This window comes from Rhineura floridana, chromosome 4 (assembly GCF_030035675.1).
Source record: "Rhineura floridana isolate rRhiFlo1 chromosome 4, rRhiFlo1.hap2, whole genome shotgun sequence".
Taxonomy (NCBI): domain Eukaryota; kingdom Metazoa; phylum Chordata; class Lepidosauria; order Squamata; family Rhineuridae; genus Rhineura; species Rhineura floridana.
In genome coordinates this window covers 102566067-102589275 of record NC_084483.1, presented here as the reverse complement: position 1 = coordinate 102589275, position 23209 = coordinate 102566067, and the positions used below count along the sequence as shown (strand labels likewise).

General features: G+C 41.5%; 1 protein-coding gene across 5 annotated transcripts in view; it reads right to left on the bottom strand.

Moving 5' to 3' along the window:
* Window positions 1-5864: 5864 nt before the first annotated feature.
* AKAP7 (A-kinase anchoring protein 7) overlaps window positions 5865-23209 on the bottom strand; it is a 135406-nt gene continuing 118061 nt past the window's right edge. For 2 of the 5 annotated variants that reach the window (XM_061623846.1, XM_061623848.1), the window contains one exon: window positions 10409-11426. In XM_061623846.1, the coding sequence (XP_061479830.1) occupies window positions 11221-11426 (206 nt within the window). In that variant the 3' untranslated portion in view covers window positions 10409-11220. Of the gene's footprint in view, window positions 11427-23209 lie in introns of all 5 variants that reach the window. The other 3 variants (XM_061623847.1, XM_061623850.1, XM_061623849.1) reach the window with 3 other exon arrangements.

Below are 23209 nucleotides of genomic sequence, written 5' to 3'. Positions count from 1 at the left end.
ACACTGGATATAGGCAGTGCACCTGGTCCCTGCAACATTTTGTTATTGCAGGTTCCACTTGTTCAAACAGAACTGTGATGGAATGGGCTAACATTAATAGCTTGAAGTTGGACCCATTTTCCCACATGACATCATTGTTCATCTTCTACAGGTACAAGAAACTTATGATAATGTTTTTGGAATTTTGAAATTAAGTGTCTATCAGAACGTTTGAACTGCTAAAGACATGTGATGGTTGTTATCAAAACTTAAATACATTATAATATGGTTCTGAGAAGAGATAAGGGAATGTGACAAGGCGAACACTTTAACTTATTCTTGTCATACTCTCCTATCTGTATATATCTTTTAGGGCTCCCCCTAAAAGCAGGGTTTTAATTGTTGTTTGGATGTGAATGTATATTTTACCCTCTCCAGAATTAGCTTCCAGGCAGTACAAATGTTCTCATTAAGAAGACATTTAACATGAGAAGAATGTAAATGAAGTGATTTGTGCTAGTTATGAGGGCTTTTAAAAATATTTTGATCAAAGGAACAGGGAAACAAAACACTGTAACATTTATTATTTAGCATTTCCAGAGTTCAGAGCTTTTGTTCTTTGTTCTTCCTGCAAGAATTAGATGACCTTATGGCTTTCTATAACAAGACCCATCAGAAACAGTGAGCATTGCAGTATTTCTGGAAATGTTAGTGTCTGTACGGAGCATCCTGCCTTTTAGAAATCAAAGCACAATTTTGTTGTGAAGTGAAAGACATAAAATAATCTAACATCATTCAAATACTGGAGTATACATCTTTTGAAAAAAAAGAATAGCTAAGTGTTCACCTTTGTGCATGTTTCATGAAGTTATAGTAGAAAGGTTGACCTGCCTTTGAGCTGCCTCTTTCTTCTTCCAAAAGCTGTAGATGTGCATGGATCTACTGCAGCATCTCAAGACATTACATTGACTAAAATAGGCTGTTGTGGTTTAGGTCCTGTGGACAGTTCTGCCCGCTGTAAGGTTGTTGGGTTGAAATTTTAGTAATATAAAACACTGTTAAGCTGTGAGGTCTATTCTGTGGAATTTTATGGAGCAGGACATTCCAGAATCAGAGGTGTTGATCAGGTACTAAGAGCAAACAACACTAAAATAAAATTTAAAATGCAACTGACAGCTCAGTCATGCCATCTCCTGTATTACATGACAAGAAATGCAGGACATGCAAGAAATTACTTTCTTTTTTAATACTTGAAAATATTTGAGACTCAGCTGCAACAGTACAAGATAATGACTGCACTCAACTGGGGCTTCCCTGTTGCCTTTTATGGCAGAAGTCCTGGCAGTGGCTGCACGCGGCCATAATTTCTGAAGCAATGTTACATTTGTTGTAGCAACACCAACAAAGAGGCTTGCTACCCCTCTCCTTCCGAACAATTAACAACCACAACAAACAGGTTTAACAAGTTGTGTTAAGGGCTTCCCATGTTCACTCAAGCTCCAAAATGCTGGGAAATTACAGCTGTTAAGGATCGCACCCTTAACATATGTGTTATTTAGGTAATATTGATATGGCATGGTATCCTATCCTGTGGTTAGTTCCAACTTCACCACTGCTTTGAAGGTGGGTGGCTGCTTGGGTGTAGTTGTGTGGGGTTTCGGAGGTCTTACACCCTTTACTTTTTTGGGAACAGGGTCCCAGCAAGGACCCTATGTCTCCAGCATCCTACAAGTCAATCAGTATGAAAGGGAGTGTGTTAGCTACTAAGAAGAGTCTTCTAACATGCTTCTTTCCTGCTGATTGAAACCAATCCAAGTGAAAGGAGGCAAGTCAGCCACTGAGAAGACTCTTCTCAGTGCTAACACTCTTTCATGCTGATTGGTTCCTAGGTATTAACAAGGATCTCATTCTCAACCTCACAGCAAAAAAGGGGGATGTGATCAATAGCTACAGCGCTACGGGACTCAAGAAGACCTGGCCTGGGAGTGAGCATCTGAGCATCTGGGTACTTGCTGCTTCCTCCTTTGGGATGCTGTCCCTCGAGACAGCTGAAGTCCCTGGTAAGTGCTGCAAGGACTGGGACCCCTGCCTGACCCTTGCTCCAGAGAGAGGCCACAGTTAACCTTGCAGCCTCTTGCATCAAGGAGACATAAAAGCCCAGCTGTCCTTGGGCGGCAGGGTTGCCGCTGGCGAGGCAACACCAAAAGGAGTTGTCCCTTGGGGAGTCCCAAAGGTGAGGGCGCTATCCCCCTTCCATTAACTTTTTAAAAAAATGTTTTATTATTTTTCTGTTAAACCAATCTAGACGAGATTGGTGGTGGTGAGGGCATGTGATGCATGTGTAGTTCCTGCACAGGGTGAGAGTCTGTGCAGTGAACTGAATGAGAGGAGAAAGTTACCAGATGCCTTCAGAGTGAGAGTCTGTAATTGGCAGAAGACTGGCCCTCCCTGGGTGTGACACAGATGGGAGTAGATGGGCCCTGTGTGAAAAAGTTTGAATGGGTATGACTGTTCCAATTCTTGCAGAGACCTCACTGGGATAATTGGCATAGGCATGTTTTGTTGGTGGGCTCATGTTGGGTCCATATCAGGTGTTTAGGAGGAGTCTTAGTACGGAGGAACATGGGTGATGCCACCCCAATTTCAGTGATTACGGGCAGAGGGAAATATAGACATGGGGATGTGGTGAATTACCATAGAAGATGAGGGCAATGCTATCTGCGCCTTGTTCCTTGCTGCCACTCCTCTCATGGATGGGTTCCTCGTTGCTCATCTGCTGTGCCCACTGTCCTGTGTGTGTTGTTTAATGCCAGATCTGTACACAATAAGACCACATTCATCCATGATTTGATTGTGGATGAAGGTGCTGATTTGGTGTGCATTACCGAGACTTGGGTGAGTGAGCTGGGAGGAGTTGATCTGACCCAGCTTTGCCCATCTGGATACTCGGTACAACACCAGCACAGGCTGCAGGGATGGAGGAAAGGAGTTGCTGTGGTCTACAGAACTTCCATCTCTGTCACCAGGAAACCACTCTGTCTTGGAGCTGGTTGTGAGGGCCTGCACCTGGTGTCGGGACAAGGAGACAGTAAACTAGGGTTGCTGCAGGTGTACCATCCACCTGGCTCCCCAGCAGGTTCTCTGACTGAGCTGGTGGAGGCTGTCTCAGCTGTGGAGTTGGAGGAGCCCAGAACAATAGTGCTGGGTGATTTCAATGTCCATGCTGAGGCTGCCTCTAGTGTTCTGGCTCGGGACTTCATGGCTTCCATGACAACCATGGGGCTGTCTCAAGTTGTCACTGGCCCAACACATAAGGCAGGGCACACCCTCAACTTGGTTTTTGCTCCAGATGGAGGAAGGGGTGGTCTGGAGATAAGGGGGGTGGATGTCACCCCATCAACATGGTCAGACCCCTTCCTGTTGAAGTTTAGACTTATGGCTCCAATCCTGCAGACATTGTGGACAGATTAAGATGGTCTGCCCCCGGAGACTAATGGAATCCACAGGATTCCTGAATGCCCTTGGGGAGTTCCCAGTATATAGAGCAGGAGACCCTGTTGAAGCACTTGTCATGCTGTGGAACAGTGAGGCGCATCAGGCTCTTGACATGGTTGCTCTCGAGTGCCCTCTCCAGCATTGTGGAGCCTGGTTTGCACCTTGGTACACCAGTGAGCTACAGGCAATGAACAGGCTGGATGACGGCTAGAGCGCAACTGGCGAAATATGTGCTGTGAGGCTGATTGGGCATGAACAAACATCATAACTGTGCCTACTGTGTGGCGATGAAGGCGGTGAACTTCTCTGCCTCCATTGCATCCTCAAGTAGCCATCCAGTGGAGCTTTTCCGTATTGTCAGGCGTCTGTTGACATCAACTCCAGGAAATGGAGTTTTAGACCCTTCAGAGGCCCACTGTGAATTGTTTACAAGGCACTTTAAGGGTAAAGTTGCTCGCCTCCATAGCAGCCTTGATGCCCCATTCACATCTGCTGTAATCCCCAATGGGGTGTCCAGTGCAACGTCTGCTGAAACTTCTTGGGAATGATTTCACTTGATGCGGCCTAATGACGTAGACAAGGTGCTTGCGTTGATGTGGCCAGCAACGTGTCATCTGGACCCTTGCCCTTCTTGGCTTACTAAAGCTTGCCGAGGGGGTTTGACCGAGTGGATCCAGGGTGTGGTCAATGCATCATTGTGAGAGTGAGTGGTTCCAACCACCTTGAAACAGGTGGTGATCCGACCACTCCTGAAAAAGCCCACCCTGGACCCATTGGTTTGTGACAACTACCGACTGGTTGCAAATACTCCTTTTTAGGGAAGGTGATTGAGAGGGTAGTGGCGCAACAATTGCAGCTACTCTTGGATGAAACAGATTATCTTCACCCATCCCAGTCTGGGTTCAGGCCTGGTTATGGGACTGAATCAGCCTTGGTCACCCTGATGGATGACCTTTATCAGGACGACAGGGGAAGTGCGACCCTGTTATTCTTACCTGATCTCTCAGCGGCTTTTGATACCATTCACTATGGTATCCTTCTGGGCTGACCTGGTGAGATGGGTATTGGAGGCACTGTTTTACAGTGGTTCCGATCCTATCTCCAAGGTCATTCTCAGATAATAGCATTGGGTGATTGTCTTTCGGCCCCCTGGCAGTTGTGCTTTGGGGTGCCGCAGGATACCATCTTGTCCCCCATGCTGTTTAACATCTATATAAAGCCCTTGGGAGTAGTCATCAGGAGATTTGGGGTGAGGTGTCACCAGTATGCCGACGATACCCAGCCTTATTTTTCCATAACATCTGGATCGGGAGAGGCCGTGCAAGCCCTTGACCATTGCCTGGACTTGGTGGTGGGCTGGATGAGGGCCAATAAACTGACTCTCAATCCTAGCAAGACTGAGGCACTGGGGGATGCTGGTTCCTGAGTTTGGATAATTGGTCAGTTCCCTGCTTGGATGGGGTCATACTCCCTCTGAAAGAGGAGGTCCGTAGTCTGGGGGGTGCTCCTGGATCCATCTTTGTTGCTAGAGGCCCAGGTGACCTCAGTGGCTAGGAGTGCCTTTTACCAGCTTCGGCTGGTAAGACAGCTGCGGCCGTTTCTGGACCGGAATAGTCTGACCACAGTTGTCCATGCACTGGTAACCTAGATTACTGTAATGCACTCTATGTGGGGCTGCCCTTGAGGTTGGTCCGGAACCTGCAGCTGGTGCAAAATGCAGCAGTGAGACTGCTCACTGGGGCAAGGTATTGCCAACATGTCACCCTGCTGCTGAAATAATTGCACTGACTGCCCATTTGCTACCGGGCCAAGTACAAAGTTCTAGTTTTGGTGTACAAAGCCCTATACAGCTTGGGACCAGGATACCTGAGAGACCGTCTTATCCCTTATATACCCAGTTGATCACTATGCTCTGCAGGTGAGGGCCTCCAGCAGATAATATCTTATCAAGAGGTCTGTTCTGCACAACATAGGAAACTGACCTTTAGTGTGGTGGCACGTACCCTGTGGAATTCCCTCCCCATAAATATTAGACAGATGTTAACTTTTCAGTGCCTACTGAAGACCTTCTTTTTTCAACCAGCCTTTTACATTGAGACCTTATCCCAGTCTGCTTCTGTGTTGGAATTTCTTGTCAATATATTTTGGAAACTTTTTTTAAAAAAAAAATCAATGTTTTTACCCTTTTAAAAAAAAAGTCTTGAAAGCTTTTAAAAAAATGCTTTTAAAAATGTTTTGTTTTAATGTATTTTAAAGTCTGTTTTTATGATGTTTAAAGTGGTTTTAGTGCTTTTGTTTGCTGCCTTGGGCTTCTTCTGGGAGGAAGGGTGGGATATAAATCAAATAATAAATAAAGAAACAAAGTAAATAAATATGAAGGGACCCTGTACTTCTGAATTTGCCACTACACTACCGGGTGGCTGTTAGTGGCACGGTGCTGGACCTAAGTCACAATTTTGTCTGTTCACTGGAAGAGACACATACGAGTCTATGCAATTTAAGCCATCATGCAACTGAAGCTACCTTTCCATATTACAAGTACCAAACTTGCAAACAAACCCATCTAAATAGAATGCTTGTACTGGGAAGTGCACCTGGCACAGACTCTGGTGACATTTTGATTTCAGGTTAAGTAAGAGCTGTTTGTCCAGGGCTTTTCTGAGTTGATAGAATTGCTTTCTGTTTGTAAGGAGCTGGATTGGCTTCATAAGGTGTTTTTATGATTGTCACTTCATTTTAGGCACATTTTATCTGCTCTGTTCCTTAGGTTGCTCTTTAAAAAAAAATTGTAACCCACCCTGTGATCCCAAGATGATTAAAAGTATACTTACTTCCTAAATAAATAAAGTTCCTGATAGTCCTGTTTATGTACATGAGTTTAACCATGGTCAGTGCCTACCCTTGGCGTTAGTGTTTCTCATCTATGGAAAGAGGTTACTATTCCTCCTCTGATATGAGAAACTAACCCAACTGAGTATTTGCCTTATCTATAGAGTGCAATCGATATAATGCTAAGAGTCAGTCACTGCTGTGTTGTGATGCAGTGTGTAAACTCTGCGGGGAAATGTAGTTGGGGCTGTAGTTAGCATGAGAAAATTGATATTTGTTCTGGTATGCATTGAGGTTTTCAAGGCTGCATAGTATGAAATAAAGGGTTCCTTATTTGTGTGTGTTTACATTTGGTTATGCTTGTCACTTACTCATAGCATTAGTACAATAAAAGTGTGCTTTTGTTTGGCAACCAATCTCTTTGTCTTGGCATCTTACCTTGGTACCGTGCCAAAGTTAGATTAGCTAAGTTGTCACTTCTTACATATATTTATTTAGAGTCAAACAGCTTTTGTTTTCTCTTTAAAGTCTTGGCTACTGAAATCAGGAGGACATTGCATGTCTAGAAATACAAAGTAATAGAATTAAATAAAAGGGAGTATTTCTCTTCCCCCATAACATTTAAAGATTTTTCCATTCCCCAAAGAACTCTACAGTTACATTTTCTCAATATTTATCTGAAACATGCCCACCATTCTGCTAGTTTGGCTTTAGTAACTTCCTATCAGATTCTCCCACTAAGCTCTAGTTCACTCTCTCTAGTTGCTGCTGGAGACAGGCTTGCTTTAGGCACCCAGGGTAAATTAGCATTTCCATTTTAGTACAGAATATACTGAATGCCTAAGTCTTGAAGCTACCAGAGACGACGTGCCTTGGTGGGTTTTCATTCCAGATGAACATAGGCAGTATACTTCTATTATTTGGACTAATCTATTAGGAAAATCCATAACTAAGGAAACCTTCATCAGGACAACATTGGGCATTTATATCTTTTTTTGGTATGTACACAGCTTGACCACTGGGAATCATGGGAAATATAATTTTCTTGTGTTGGATGGCACAGAACGAACTCATTATCCCTACCCTCCCAGAAATCTCTATGCAGCAAAGGTGGCATGAAGATCCTGAGATAGCTGTTCAGAAGCCACTGGGACGCATACTAGAACCACGCCCAATATGGATCCCAGTCACCTGGTAAGTGTGGACCCCAAATCCACTGCCAAAATCGAGCTAGGCTTTGGTGGTATCCCTAATTTCATTATTTAAATATAGATTGTGAATCAATTGACAATATTTAGAAGCAGTGAGTATTCAGCAACTGGAATTCAGAGTCAAAATATAGGTGACAAGCACAAAAGAAACATCAAGCTAGCTGAAGATCTCTGTTTCCTTCTACTCCTTGGTTATGGAAGTGAGAGGAAGAAAGGTACAGGGTCATTGGCTGTGGACACACAGTACTTTTTAGCAGAGCTTGGAAGTAATTCGTTACAAGTAACGAATTACTTGTAATTTATTACTTTTTTGAGTAACGAGTGGGAACTTCATTACATTTTGCTGGTAATAGAATGAGTAGTAATTTCATTGCTTTTGAGGAGTAATTGTAATGTTTCCAGCATTACTTTTGGGCATTATTTGGGGGGAGGGAAGCAGGGGAAGTCTTCTGCTCTGATTTGTAGATAAAAATCATGTGCTTCAAATTGGGCTTCTATGCAGCGTCGTTCTTCCCTAGTGCTCTATGGGTGCTGAGGAGGTGGAGAGTGAGATGGGGGAAGAGAAAACAATTGTTTAAAAATGGACAGGAGTGGAGGGAGAAAATAGCCGGAGGGCAAGCAGGCAACATCTCTTTGAGCATCCTGTTCTTTTGAGAAGTAACAGAAATGTATTGTAAAAGCAGCATATTAAGTGTAAAATTTGATTTCAAGTGAATTATATGTGTGTTGGGGTATCATCATTGCTGGGAGTGGGGTGGGAGGATGTGAGATTCTGTTATGCCATTCTGTTAATCTTACGGATAAAAAAAATTATTCTACTACCCCCTGTGTGTGTGTGCTTATTTTTAATTTTGTTTTAGGCTACTTAGATATGCAGCAGCCAAGGCCAGCACATTGCAGGCATTTTTTTTAAAAAAGTAACGAAAATGTAATTGCAGTGATTACTTTTGAGAAAAAGTAAAGTAATCAGTTACTTTCAGAGCAATTGCAGTTGTAACGGTAATTACTACTTTTTGGGGCCATGTAACTGTAACTGCAATTTATTACTTTTTAAAAGTAATCTTCCAAGCTCTGCTTTTTAGAATATATATAAGGATCTTTTCCAGAAGCATAATGATCAGCACAGATTTTCTTCGTTGACTGTGGTAATTGGAATAAAATATCAATGTATTTTGATACAAGCTCCTATTGCTGATAGTGCACTACAGGTTGTATAATTTTGTTAGAAGCACCAACTCACCAGTATTCAGAGTTGATAAATAAAATGTTCATAAAATCTTATAAAAAAACCCTATGAAGCTTAATGTAGGATTTTTCAGCTTCTAAAACTTTAGATAACTGATTTGTACAGAAAGGCAAATCATGAAATGATTAGGTAAAAGATCATTCTGTCTGTGATTTCACAATGAATACTGAAACATTTTAAGCAATCCTGTTTTGCATGAAAACAACAGCAGAAATTGTATTTCAGCATCTGTACATATGATTTCAAATCCTGTTTGTTAAAAAAGGAAACATTGCTAAAACAATTTGCCAGAATACATACAGAAAAGGCAGTATAATAGAAAATTATTTCCTTAGCTGTACATTTTTAAATCATTTAAAATCTGTTGGTTTGGTTTAAAGTGTGACTTTATGGCTATTGAAATGATATTAAAAGAACAATGGACCATGGGCCTAAGCCCAAAGACATGTATGGACAGATGGCATAGTAAGCAGCTAAGCACTGTTGAGTCTTAGTAATTTTAATAGAAGGTAAGAATGTTTTTCACTGGTCAGTGAAATCTCTGGAACTTTAAAGTACTTAATTTTGGCTGGATTGTGCCCAAATATTTCTTTCAGACCTCTGACATGCTGATTCTGGGTATCTGATATCTGCAAACTGTGTAGTATTACTGATGCAGAACCAATGCACAAGGCCAGCCCAAGACACTTTGCTGCTTGAGGTGAATGATAGGATGGTGCCCCCTGCCCAGTTCCATGTACAGAAGCCAACCAGAGTGGCAATCGAATATTTCAATACTAGTGATGGAACAGCATCCTCCACCACATTTGAGGGCAGGCTGTGTACCATACAGAGATCTGTCTCTAACACTTCACTGCCACTACCTGACTCCCAATATCTGTCACCTGAGGTGGTCACCTTACTCTGCCAAATGATAGGGCCGGCCCTGTAAACACATATCTTCCCAGTAGCCTGTATTGTAAACCATGGTGGGAGGACAGAGGGGATAAGAGAAATGGCAGGATCAATGCAATTGGAATAGTCTAAACAAGGGACACAATTCCATTCCACATGGGATCTTTCTTTTTTCTTTTCCCCGATCCCATTACTCCTTCCTGCAGTTCCAGGTTTGTACCAGGATACTGTAGCATGGGTGTCCAGGAAGCTGGCCTCACCCACTGACTTGCTGTGCCAGCAAGGAGTGCATTAGATGGGCCTAACCATATTACAAATCATGACACTGCCCAAGCAATGCTGGGACATTATACTATACTTTCCAAACACTAGTTATCATTCTAGCACAAAGTGTCACTGAAGGAAAACCATGCTTACAATGGATTCACCCTCCTCTTGGAATCATATAAAATGTAGGATAAGATTTTTTTCCTCACTGAAATGCATGTATTCTAAAGACAAGCTTTTCTATTCCTTTTAAATATTTTGATACAGACCCCTGTCCCTCCGCCCAAAGAAAACAATACCAATTTGGTAAATACACTTCATAAATAAATACACTTCATCTAAAAATGATGTTGTAGGGTTTCACACTCCAGTAATTTATAATTAAGAGACTGGAGATGTAGTATTGGTGACACTTTCCCAGATGCTGCCACTGACAAGTCCTTTTCCAAGCAGTTCCTTGTATATTTTCATCCGAATCTCTGGACTTGACAAAAGCACCTTTATCTGATTCAGTTTGGACAACAGGGCCAACAGTTCTCTGTCCAAGGCTTCCTTTATTACATCTGCTTCGTGACTCTTCCCTAGAAGGGAGGGAAATGAATTTTGCATGTGATTAATGGTTGACTAAAATGTTAGGGAACAAAACTATCGAAAGAGATATCATTGTTTGGAAAAAATATTCTGCCTGTATGTATTTTATATCTGTATCTATAAAAGATTGTTTAGTAAAAAATATAATATGTGCAATTGTTACTTAAAAATGAAGCATAGTGATACAATATTCATGAACAATTCCCATTCTATTGGCTAACAGTAGCCATGATTAATATCAGTAGTGACACATCTCAGCAAGTTTTTCCCCCTTTTTCAAAGCAACAAAATATCTTCTTTTCCACTTCAAGTAAACAGTTGTCTAGTTCTGCAAAACAAAATTAATGGCATTGTTTCCAGTTTGGCTAGCCCATCTTCCTTGGCCATTTGTTTAGCATCCACAGAGCACACAATGAAAGCAATGAAGAGATTTTGAGAACACGAGGCTGGCACTTAATTGGTCAGATCTCTTAGTCCTTCTGGCCCTCTCTGTCTGTCTTTGTTCTTTTCCAGCATTCAGTAGGTTTTTTTTAATTCTTAGCAGCCTTGATATCTGTTATCATGAAGCTCTATAAATTAGTATCCCCCAGTTCAGATGAGGTGACTGTTAACAGAAGTAAAAATCACAACTCAAGTCAGCTTAGCACAGCTGACTGAGGGAGCAGAGTCAGGGGTATCTGTGGTTGAATCATGCCTCCTTCAAAGCACTCATTTTCTATTGTCATCCTCACTCTCCTTTCTATTGCCAATGACCGCCTCCTCAGTTTTCAGTGGGCTTTCAAAATCAGTCTGTCTGTTTTTGTTTTGAGTTTCTTCTAGGTACTGCTGCACCGCCTTGAGGACTGCATTCTCCACCAGCTTTTTGCTGAGGCTCAGCAATTCCGCATCATCTGGCTCTGCCCCTCTCTTTTCACCTACACACCACAACAGACAAAAATCAGTAAACCTATGCAGGTGGTGAAATGGCATGCAATACACACCCATTGGGAATAGCTGCTCAGCCCCACCTGGTCTTGAAGTGCAAGCTGACCCGAGGCCATCTGAATGTCTCCGCTTTCTTTGAACTTTGAACTACATGTAAGCAGGAAGAGGCTGCTGCAAACTTACCAACAGCTCCTTGGCTACATCTTGAACCACCTTTCCTTCCTTTGTTTTGCTCTGCCCTGACCTTTCATGAATTCTGGCTGTTTTGTTGGCCTGATTTGCTGTTAGATTTCTCCCAGGTCCAACTGCAATCCAAGTCCCAGCATACTCCTTGACAATCACCTTGATAAAACAGCACCTAAAACTATAAATCTTGGTGTGGAGAATGATCTGGGAACAACTGATGCTGTAGTACTGCTGAAGGTTAAGAGAGTGTGCCCCTGATAAGTTATCTAGCTGAGTGACTACTGGAAAACCCATATAAGAAGCAAGGCAGAAGTATAATAAATACTTTTTAAAAACCCACAACCAGCAAAATCCATTATTTTCTAGTGTCACTACTAGGAAAGGGGCAGAAAGTCCAAATTGCCCTTTCTGAAACAATACACAAACCAAACCACAGCCATCCTTCAAAATTCACACATCCTTGAATTTGCAATACAGTTCTCCAGCCAAGTAATGTGTACCAAAAATGCAGATACTAGGGTAAAGTATGCAGAAAAATGCACACACTAGTGAAAATGACATGCTAAAATGCATTATATTAGGGAAATTGCTTTGCAAAAATGTGTTTATTAGTAGAAATTTGCACTAAATGCTGATGAATTTGCATGAGGATTTTTTTTAAAAATCACAAATTGCTGCAGAAATGTGAAGAACTGAATTTAAGACTGGAAAAAATGAGAAACTGAGAGAACTGAAATTGACAGAAACATCCATCCCTAAGTTGCCACATTTATACAAAATAATGTATAAACTGGCAACTCAAAATCCCACAATAGCTCCTAATCTGATATTCATATTTCTTTCACATTGTTGTAACATACAGTGCCTTGCAAAAGTAATCAGACCCCTGACCAATGTTCTCATATTACTGAATTACAAATGGTACATTGTAACTTTGTTCTATATATTTTATTTTGAAACACTGAAACTCAAAATCAATTATTGTAAGGTGACATTGGTTTTATGTTGGGAAATGTTTGTAATAAACATAAAAACCTAAACATGTTGAAATTACAATGTACCATTTGTAATTCAGTAATATGAGAGCATTGGTCAGGGATCCGATTACTTTTGCAAGGCACTGTACTTAATAGCATAATACATAAAACATCCTATTAGCTACTTCCCAATGTTTATTTTCCTACCAAACTGTAGCTTATACGTTTAGAAACAGGCAAGTCAGTTGAGCAAATAATTCATAATTGGCTTTGAAACATTGCTAATGTGTTCAAAATCGCACTTAAATGTATTAGTTGCAGAGGACTACTGACTGCCTCTCTAAACGCCTGGAGTGAGAGGCCAAGGGGAGTAAAATATGGCTGCTGAAAGCTTTGTAAAGAAATGCTACAAGAGACTGAAGAATAGAACATTTTTTTTACATTGAGCAATTCTTATCACAACAAACTGAACTCAAAATGGCTATTTCTCTAGGTTTCAACTCTCTGGTGTTTCCTAAAACTGCTTCCTTCCATCACTCACTTGTAGAACACTTTGGTTCCTACTGTTCTTACAAGGAATTGTATCCAGTGTTGTCCTTCCATTCACAGAAGGTTCTTTGATTCCATGACCAGAATAAGAATACGGACAACTTTCACATTGTCCCTTTCTTCTTTCTGCAGTCTCCAATGCTGCCTCCTATGCTGTTCTGGAGGGTTGCTCAACCCTCAGGAGCAGAGTTGGAGTGGATGAGTGCCAGGAGCTATAGAGGAAGGGGGGCATCAATATAATCACTGTCCTTTCTTTCACAAAGCCATCAGGGGATCAAAGAGCCTTCTATGAAGGACACTGTTAAATAGAACCCAAGGAGTTCATGCACAGCCACTGGAGAGTGTGCTTTGTTTCTCTGATTAGAAACAGCAGCAATTGAGAAAAACTGATGTTGCACCAAGATGAGTGGGTACCAGAAGAGTAAGATGAGGACAGTGAAGTGTAAGAGTTTGGGAACAACAGTGAATTTTGCCATTTTCCTGCTCACCTAGAGCTGCCACACAGGTCCACCGTTAGCACATGTGGGGCCCGGGGCAAAAGCATATTTGGGGGCCCTCCACATTTGCTCCGGGTCACCGTCTTAGCTGAGTCGCCGTAGGTGCGCAGGCACCAGTCCCGGAACTGCCAGCCCAGCTCGCTGTCCCCGGGGCAGCTACCGCTCGCTTACCGCAGCAGGTGTGGCAGTGGCTGCTTCAGCATGGCAGGCAGACGGGCAGGCGAGCGAGCCCCTGTCCCGGGCAGAGAGAAAGAGAGAGAGAGAGCGCTGCACCCTGCCTGGCGTGGGGAAGGCGAGCAGGCAGGGAGGGAGGAGCCAGCTGGTGAGCAGATCGCCAAGCGTGGGGGGCCCCCCAAAACACGAGGCCTTGGGCAACTGCCCCGCTTCCCGGTGCCTATGCTGCCACATGCCCCACACAAATAGCCAAATTGTATATATAAAAAGGTTAACAACTGTAAGAAGAGGTTTTAATATGTGAACAGTGTAGTGCTTTCCTGTACATCATTAGTTTTGGGGTGTTTTCACTTTTTTTTTAAGCTATGGCAATGTTAGCCAAGTTAGCAAGCAGGCCCAAATTTAATACACATTCACTATTCCCACAATTCCAATGTTATGCTTCTGTTTGATAAACAAAACACAAAAGTCATTAAACTTTAATATTAAATAAAATATAACAATATTGTATGAAAGGCAACAAGATGCCTTTTAGATGGATAGATTAAATAGATGCATACTACTATGTTTTTAGCATCATTATTTTGGATTATTAAAAAACCTGAATTTTCTAGTTGCTTTATGTATTCATTTAATTTATTCCTAATGTGTTAAATATGCATACAGGTGCACACAGACAATTAGCAGTAAATAATAATACATAAAAGCTATGTTGCCGTTTCATAGCTTTACTCAGTTTTCATATTTAATGTCTAATGTACGCTCCATCCTTATTACAAAAGCAGCGTCTTAAAATTTAAGATCTTTCACAAAGCCAGAAAATGCTTCAAGTCTGTTCACTCTGCTTTTTAGCAAATTGTGAAAGGCTACAGGAGTACTATTAAGAACTGGCAATCCATCCTACCCCACAGAAATAGTAGATTCTAAAACTTTGCTCAAGTTCTAAATAAGCACAGCATGTTAGGAAGCCTTTTGCAATGGCACTGTCTCCTGTTCAGCGTGTATTCATTGTGAACGTGAAGCGTTCAGGGTGCACGATACAAAAGTTTTGTAAAGTTATAAATAAGAAAACACAAGACTGATTTAGCTTGTAGTCTCTCAACATTTCGGTCAAGAGCACTGCTGTTGAAACACTGCGATGACTCATCCTGGAGCAGTAAGCTCTGCTATGCTGTTTTGTGAAACACAACTGGAGCTGGGGAACCTCTGGCTCTCCAGATGTTGCTGAAGTACAACTCCCATCAGCCCCAGTAAGCATGGCCAATGACCAGGGGTGATGGGAATTGTAGTTCAGCAAAATCTGGAGAGTCAAAGGTTTCTCATACCTGCTTTAAAAAGTCATCATAATTTAGTATCATTCTCCCCTCCCAGTTTAGTTCATTATTAAGAGTACATCTACACCAGCCAATTTTCGTATTATTGCACTAGCATACAGTATCCTGCCACTTCCAGGTTTTGTTGCAGTGAAGTTGGTAATCAAAAACAGGTACTAAATTTAACACATTTTCCTCTATTGCTAAAAACTGCCATAGAGATTTCCCCCCCACAATCCCATTTAACCACAACATTGCTTTGCCATCCCCTTCCGGTTATGTCATAACATTCATTTTTAATCTGTGCATGTATCTACTTTTTCAGTGACCTCAAACACCTCAGCTCTGCTTTTGTCCTTAAGCATCCATCACTAGTGAGTCTGCAATTTCATGACAGGCTTTTAAAAAAAATCTGATCAGCCCATAAAGGTTACAGGGGCAGAGAGTAGTCCATGTCCACAGTGGGTGTCATTTAAAAGAAAATGAGCCAATTCTCCATAATTCATTGCTCATCCCACGCAGGAGAAGGAAATATACATGTATGGTAATCATATATATATTGCTGTAGGGAACAAAACAGGTAGGAAAACAAAGGAATTATTAGCAATTGTCACCGAAGACATGGCATCAATGATCCTGCAGCCCACTAGATAACAACTTTCTGCTAAAACTTCTATTCCTTTTTAGAGTAGGCTGGTTATGTTGGCAGGAGCATCATGCAAAACCTTCTGTATGCAGTAAGAGAAGCAATGCATGCAGTCACCAGGCTTCCTTCTGCACCAAGTTTGTGTAGTAGAGCATATAATTTGGGGGTGGGTGTAAATTGGCCCTGAGGTAAGAAAATCATCAAGAGTTTCTTGATGTTTTACTGCATGTCAGCCTACCATTCTGTTCACAATGTTCTAGCCAAAAGTACAAAAGTGTTTCCTAAAATCTAGCTAGTCACCCACCCACCCACATGGGGAGAGAGGGAGAACTCTGTGATTTGATGAAGATAATTCCCACATGAAGGGATTATGACAGCTGGACTTAGAAAGGATACAACCAAAACTCAATCATGATATGATTAATAAAACTCCAAATTTCTTGTTTGTTTGAGCTCTCTAATGCCTTTCACCAAGGGGGCTTGAACTGATATCCTTTGCAGAGAAGTTCAGCATAATAGGAGGAAGCAAATATAATAAAACTTGAAGCAATAAATTATAACGAAAAGCTGGGGAAATTATATTGGTGATTGTTCTTTCTTTGGCTTGCAACTTTGTCTATATTTAAGAGATCACATAGCCCCACTGACAGAAGAGTCTACCTGTTTAAATTTGCAAATGCATTATGAATAATTGGTAAGGCAGTATCATACAAATGGGTTTGGTGCCCAGGCAATATAAGGTTCTCTGCCTTATCAGATGAAAAGAGTGGTCTGAACCTCAAATGAATACAGCAGGCTTCTTTTGTTAGTGATTGGCCAGAATGAGATTTTTTCTTCAATGATACTCCCATCTGTTGCTATCCTTGGCAGTGTGTCGCCTTTGGCCATAAAGAACCCCAGTTTCTAGAATTAAAGGAAATGTGTGCAAAACACATGCCGGCCGGTTTCCTAAATCCCTAAGCAAGCACTCTAAGAATCAATGTAAGAGCTTTCTAACTGAATCAGACCAAATGTCCATCAAATTGTAACTCATGGCATGATGAAGATAGTCGTGTCCTGTTGTTTCTCTTCCCACTCCCCATGCCACAATCTGCCACTGAACATACAACAGATGCCCCAACCTGATGCCCTCCAGATATTTTGGACTACAATTACCATCAACCACAGCCAGCATGGAGGGCACCAGGTTGGCACAGGCTGACACAGATGAATAGTTGTTCTATCATAGGCTTGCTGGGAGGAAGGGTGGGATATAAATCAAATAATAAATAAATAAAATAAATCATTTCTCACAACCATGATAGGTCTATTGTCCCTGAATTTGCTATTCCTTTTTTAAAGCCATCTATTGTATGGGCCATCACAACATCTCTTGACAATGAATTCAAGGATAATTTGCCATAACATGAAGTCATTCTTTTGTCAATCCTGAACTTACTACTAGTCAGCTCCAAAGTGTTCTTAACAGAGAGAATAATGTTGCTTGATTCATTTTTCCTACACCATTCATAGTTGCATTAAGGTACAATGCTCTCACTAAATCATTGTTTTTCTATCTAACAAGCCCCAAGAAATGTTTATATATCCCGCCCTTCCAGAAGGAGCCCAGGGTGGCAAACAAAAATACTAAAAGCACTTTAAAACATCTTAAAAACAAAAGACATGAAAACATTAAAACAAAACATCTTTAAAAGCATCTTTAAAAAACAACTTTAAAAGCATCTTGAAAAGCAATTCTAGCACAGATGCAGACTGGGTAAGGGCTCTACTTAAAAGGCTTGTTGAAAGAGGAAGGTGTTCAATAGGTTCCAAAAAGATAACAGAGATGGCACCTGTCTAATATTTAAGGGGAGGCAATTCCAAAGGGTAGGTGCCACAACCTGAAAGGTCCGCTTGCAATTTGTGCTGAGTGGACCTCCTGATAAGTTGGCAAATGTAGGAGGCCCTCACCTGCATCTATTACTTATCTGTCATACAGTTTTACATACCACCTTTATTGATAAGGCCCCAGGTTGGTGTATATCAATAAAACTATAAACACAATACAGGTGAAATATATAAAAAAATCCATAACTCTAAGACACAATAGGAAAAGGCCGCATTAAATTATTTGCCACTTCTGTACAAACACAACTGTAGGAGATCAGCTAATAATTCTTCACCCCAACCCTTCTTCAAAAGCCTGCCAAAAGAGATGCATCCTAAAAGAATATCATGAAGAGGCCAGATGCACCTCAGTGTGGAAAAAATTCTACAGGCATGAGGCCACCACACTACATACTTTATGCTACAGAGGGGCCACCAGGAGGGCCTCATCTACAGATCTCAAGAACTGGGCAGGTCTCTATGGGAGCAGGCATGCTTTTCAACTTTTCTTTGAAAGAAAGATGTGCTGCCACCCTCTAGTCCAGCCTTTCCCAAGCAGTGTGCCTCCAGATGTTGTTGGACCACAACTCCCATCAGCCTCAGCCAGCACTGCCAATGGCTGAGGCTGATGGAAGTTGTGGTCCAACAACATCTGGAGGCACACTGCTTGGGAAAGGCTGCTCTAGTCTTATTTGGCATATTGTATTTGTGTGTGTTGCACCTTCTCTTTCTTCAGATCTATTAAATTAAATTAGATGAGGCAAGGAGCGCTGCACATGGGATCCAATATGTGGGCATACTACAGATTTATGAAATGGTATTATACTTGCTATTGTCTGTCTCTTGCTCGGTAATCCCTAATACTGAATTTGCTCCACCCTCCACCATTGCACTATACCAAGTAGATGTTTTCAGTGATCATGTATATGGTTTTCTTATCTTAACATGCAGCACTTTGTGCATATTTCTGTTGAAAATAATCAATCATTCCATTGCTTAGTCAACCAGTTTTAAAAAATCCTTCTCATGTTCTTCATGCGTCTGCTCTCTTGCCATGCTATATATTTGGTTGCCATATGCAAACTTTGCTACCTGACTGTACACCTCTGACTCTAGGTTCTATATTTTGCTGTTAAAGGAACAAGTACACAGTTTAGGGGTGCACTTGGAACCATCTCTCCATGGTGGCATAGGTAATCACTACAAATTTTACATTTTTAGACCCAACAGTTATGTAACAAGTAATGTGTAGCTAATAACTGTGCCACATGCAATGGCATATGGATATTTGCTTTCAAGAAACAAAAGGACCTTTCCTGAAAATAAAGGTTGTGCCTTTACAATTAGTTAACATCTGCTAAGTGTACCTGCAAAAGACTGTTAAAGTTCTGTAATTGCCAAATTACAACTTGCTGCTTTTCATGTTTGAAGACATTATTTTGTTCACATTTTCCTCATCTTGTTTGGTATCATCAGGTGTTTGCAGTTTTTACTACTCAATAGTATTTTCATTCATCTCAACATAGGTAAAGTGAAACTGTAACATATGGCAAGTATGCAACTGGATCAGCTTGAGAGGTTTTTATGGTAGACCTGGAGTAGCCAACAGGTGCTCTCCAGATGTTGTTACACTTCATTTCCCATCATCACTAACCACTGGTTGTACTTTCTGGGGCTGATGGAAAATATAGTTCAACAACATCTGGAGGGCACCACATTGGCCATCTCTATGGTTGACCATTCTGTGATTGTGTGGATCATACCTGATCGTAAAATTGCAGGGACAACTGCTTTATCAGATAAAATTTTCCACAGGAATTTATTTAATTGTCCACATTTATCTTACTATATTATATTTTTGTAAGCATCACACGCCCATGAACTCTTCTGTACAGGTGTCTGCCTACACTGAAGTGTTCACAAGTAATGTGACACTTACAGGCAAGGAGAGGCAAACCTTGGCTGCGATGGTGGTGAGGTGGCAACGATGATGAGGGGTGGTAGGTAGGGTCTGGCAGGTGGGCCCTAGCTGGCCCGGGCCTAGTGGGCATGCAAGCGAGTGAGCAGCAAGGCCATAAGGTAAGTGGGGAGTGGGGGGGGAGGTTCAGAAACTCACGGATGGGGAGGGGGAAGGTTTGGAGGCATGTGGAGAGGGCAAGGGAGGTTTAGATATCTGTGGAAGGTGAGGGGGAAGTCTGGAGATCCATGTGAGGGGTAGGTATGGAGACCCTTGGAGGGGGAGGCAACAGGTTTCAGAGACTCTTGGAGCGACAAAGGCAGACCTCTGGTGACCGATGTGGGATGGGATTGTTGAGGGGGTGGGGGAACAGTTAGGGACAGCTGGCAGAGGCAGTGGGGGGTGATAGGGGGCAGCATGGCAGAGGGGATGGGGGAAGGAGAGATGAGTAGGGGGCTCCTGGCAAAGGGAGTGGGGGAGACCTTGGGGATGCTGTAGGGTGTAGGCATGGTTGGTGAGCAAAGCAAGGAGGGGTGGCAGCCTCGAGTTTATTATATTTATGTACTATTTCTCAAATATTTTATAACTGGGCTACTTAATTACTGTTGCCACATACCAAAATACCTCCCTCTCCAATCTTCTTTCACAAAATTTTCCAAGTGAATTTTTTTTCTCCTCAGCCTTTCAATCAACCTGTTTTACTGTTAATTCCAGGGCTCAGTTCTCAGTCTTGCTATATTGACCTGGAATAAGGCACAACTAAAGTTCATTTGGTTGCCTGACCTCTTGGTCTCTGCTCCCCTTTAAAAGCAAGCAGAAAGGGTCTACAGTTTTGCCTGAAGCCACCTTGACTATCTCACTGGCCTCCCATTTCTGTGATTACATTCCAGAACCTGCTTTGAATTGCCATGTCCAGTCTTTCATTTCTGATCAATCTATGTCTGCTCTGGTGACTAGATATTGACCTAGGTCACTGAGGTGCTAAACCTGTGTTTCAGTTGTACTACTTTCACTGCAAGTGGAAGCTTTCATGGTTGAAAGTTCTTCCATAGAAAAAACTCACCCTATACAGAAAACAAAGCATCAGTGAGAAACCTTCTAGCCTAGCCTTCTTCCTGACATGCTAGTTTTCTATAGGCAACATTTTACATCATAGAGAACATCCAATCATGTTGGCTGTTGGCTGTCCACCTGCAGTCTGAGGTGGTACAATCCAGATACAAGTTTTCTACCTCCGTGAGAGTTAGGCCTCACGTCTTTGTTCTGTGTCTCAGCTTACTTTGCACCCAGCCTGCACGTAACTTATGGTCCTGATCTGATCACCCACTAAATTGTGTGTGTGTGTGTGTGTGTGTGTGTGTGTGAGAGAGAGAGAGAGAGAGAGAGAGAGAAAGAACCTGTGGCCTTTCATAAGTTGCTGGACTTCAACTCCCTTCATCCTTAACCATTGGCCATGATGGGTGGGGCTGATGGGAGCTGGAGTTCAACATGGGGCCCGTGAGTTCTTCACCCCTCCACTAAATCTAATTAAGACAATTAACAGTCTAAGTTGTGTGATAAAGTTTCATTTTGTAAATACTGCATGCTTTAGTATTCATATACTACATAAATGGTTTTAATGACTGCCAGGGGAGAAGAGCTAGAAGGGGAGTTTAAATGTGTCTCTAGCCCCTTTTGAAATACAATGAATATAAAAGCTGGAAATTACATTTTTTTTAAACACAAAACGAATAATATTATGTTCACTGCCTGGCTTTATCTATTATGCAAAATATAGAAATTATGTGCATTAAAGGGGATATTTGGTTACATTTTTCTGAAGAGAAAATATTGTCTTGTAAACATGCACCATACAGTCTTCAGGACGGCTGCTCTTTCTTATGGAGTTAATCAGCAGCAACAACAAAGCTCATGCCCATTATGTTCTGCTAACAGCTTGTTCACCTGATACCACAGAGGACAATATTTTCCTCACTGGCCAAATTATTCCCACTGTTGGATAATTTTCTTGTACGACATGCTATCTGCTTTGGACACTGTGTCATCCAACCTTGTCTTCCTCCCTCCCTTTTCTGATCCCAAGATCTTGCCAGTTCTACCATAGGACTGGAGCCAGAGTTAGTCATACTTAGAGAAGACTCCTTGAAATTGATAAGACTTGTCAATCATGACTAACTTGAGTCCCATTTATTTCAGTGGGTCTACTCCAACCATGGCTAAGTCTAGATCCAATCCAATGTTTGTATGCTCAACCAAGCAACCCACTCTCAACTATATTTCTCTTTTGCTTCCTCCCTCCAACCTAACTTCCACTGGTTCTTATTCTGCACCCAAAGACTGAACTTCCAGACAATCTATTCAGACTTTCTAACTCCCCTTCCCAAGTGCTGCAAAAACACTCCCTTTTGGGTTTGTTAATGGTGTGATGTTACACAGAAGTTTGTAAGATAATTTAAAATACATCCTACAATCCTCTATTCCATGTTTACACTTTTTCTTTTCTTTTGCATAAACAAAAAAAGTTTAGAATTAGGAGACAGATGTTGAAACAACTTATGGGATTAGCAGATATAATATTTTGGATCAGCTAAGACTGCAATCCTATTTATGTTTACTCAGAAGTAAGATCTACTGAATTCAATAGGATTTATTCCCATATAAGTGTTATAGCAATGAAGCCTTAGGCTGCAATCCTAATCCCACTTACCTGAGAGTAAGCCCCACTGAATTCAATAGGACTTAGTAGACATGGTTAGGATTGCAGCCTTAATCATTAATTCTATCTATTCATGAACAGCTTTATGACAGATATGTGGAAGCAGAAATGCAGACCAGATGCAAAATAAATATGAATTTCTAGGATCAAATATATATGAACCTCATTAAAACTGAATTTGGAAATAATGGACTGATTTTCTGAGAGGAAAATATTTCACTATGGAGCCAGGGTTGATATAAATATTGCACTGAAGCATATAATAGTAATTTTAAAAAATCTCAGAATTCAAGTGAAATCAGTTAAATTTTGTTAACACAATTTAATTTTTTTTCTGGTGCAACTTACTCCCTGCAGTCTGAACTAAAATGGAAGCAAGTCTATTTGCTTAGTAATAATTGCATTCAATAGGCATTAGCCTTTAGTGTGAAAATGCTGCCCTATCCTATAGTGTACACCTAGTAAGTTAAACAAGTACACACCCTGATGCACTGTTAAGATACCTTAATATTCACCAACAAAACAACCATACACAATTCAGAGAGGAATCATCATTACAACACAATTCCTTCCAGTTAAAAAGAAATCTAATAGGCTGATTTTGGACATTCATCTTCTACCTTTCTGCAATCAACCTTTTGAAGCAAAGCATTTAAGGAGGGATCACACCCCAAATAAATAGACCTGTCTTTTCCAGTTTTAAACTACACCCTAAAATAGCTGCACCCGGCATTTAAGAAGACTCTAGCACTGCACAAAGCAGCCAGACTTACTGATTTTCTCCTCATCTCTCCCAAAAGGATAGCAGCAGAGTTGGCCCATGGCATCTACTGCTTTATTTTCTTCCTTGTCTTCGCAGCGTACACACCCCAAACTGCAAAGGGGAGATCGA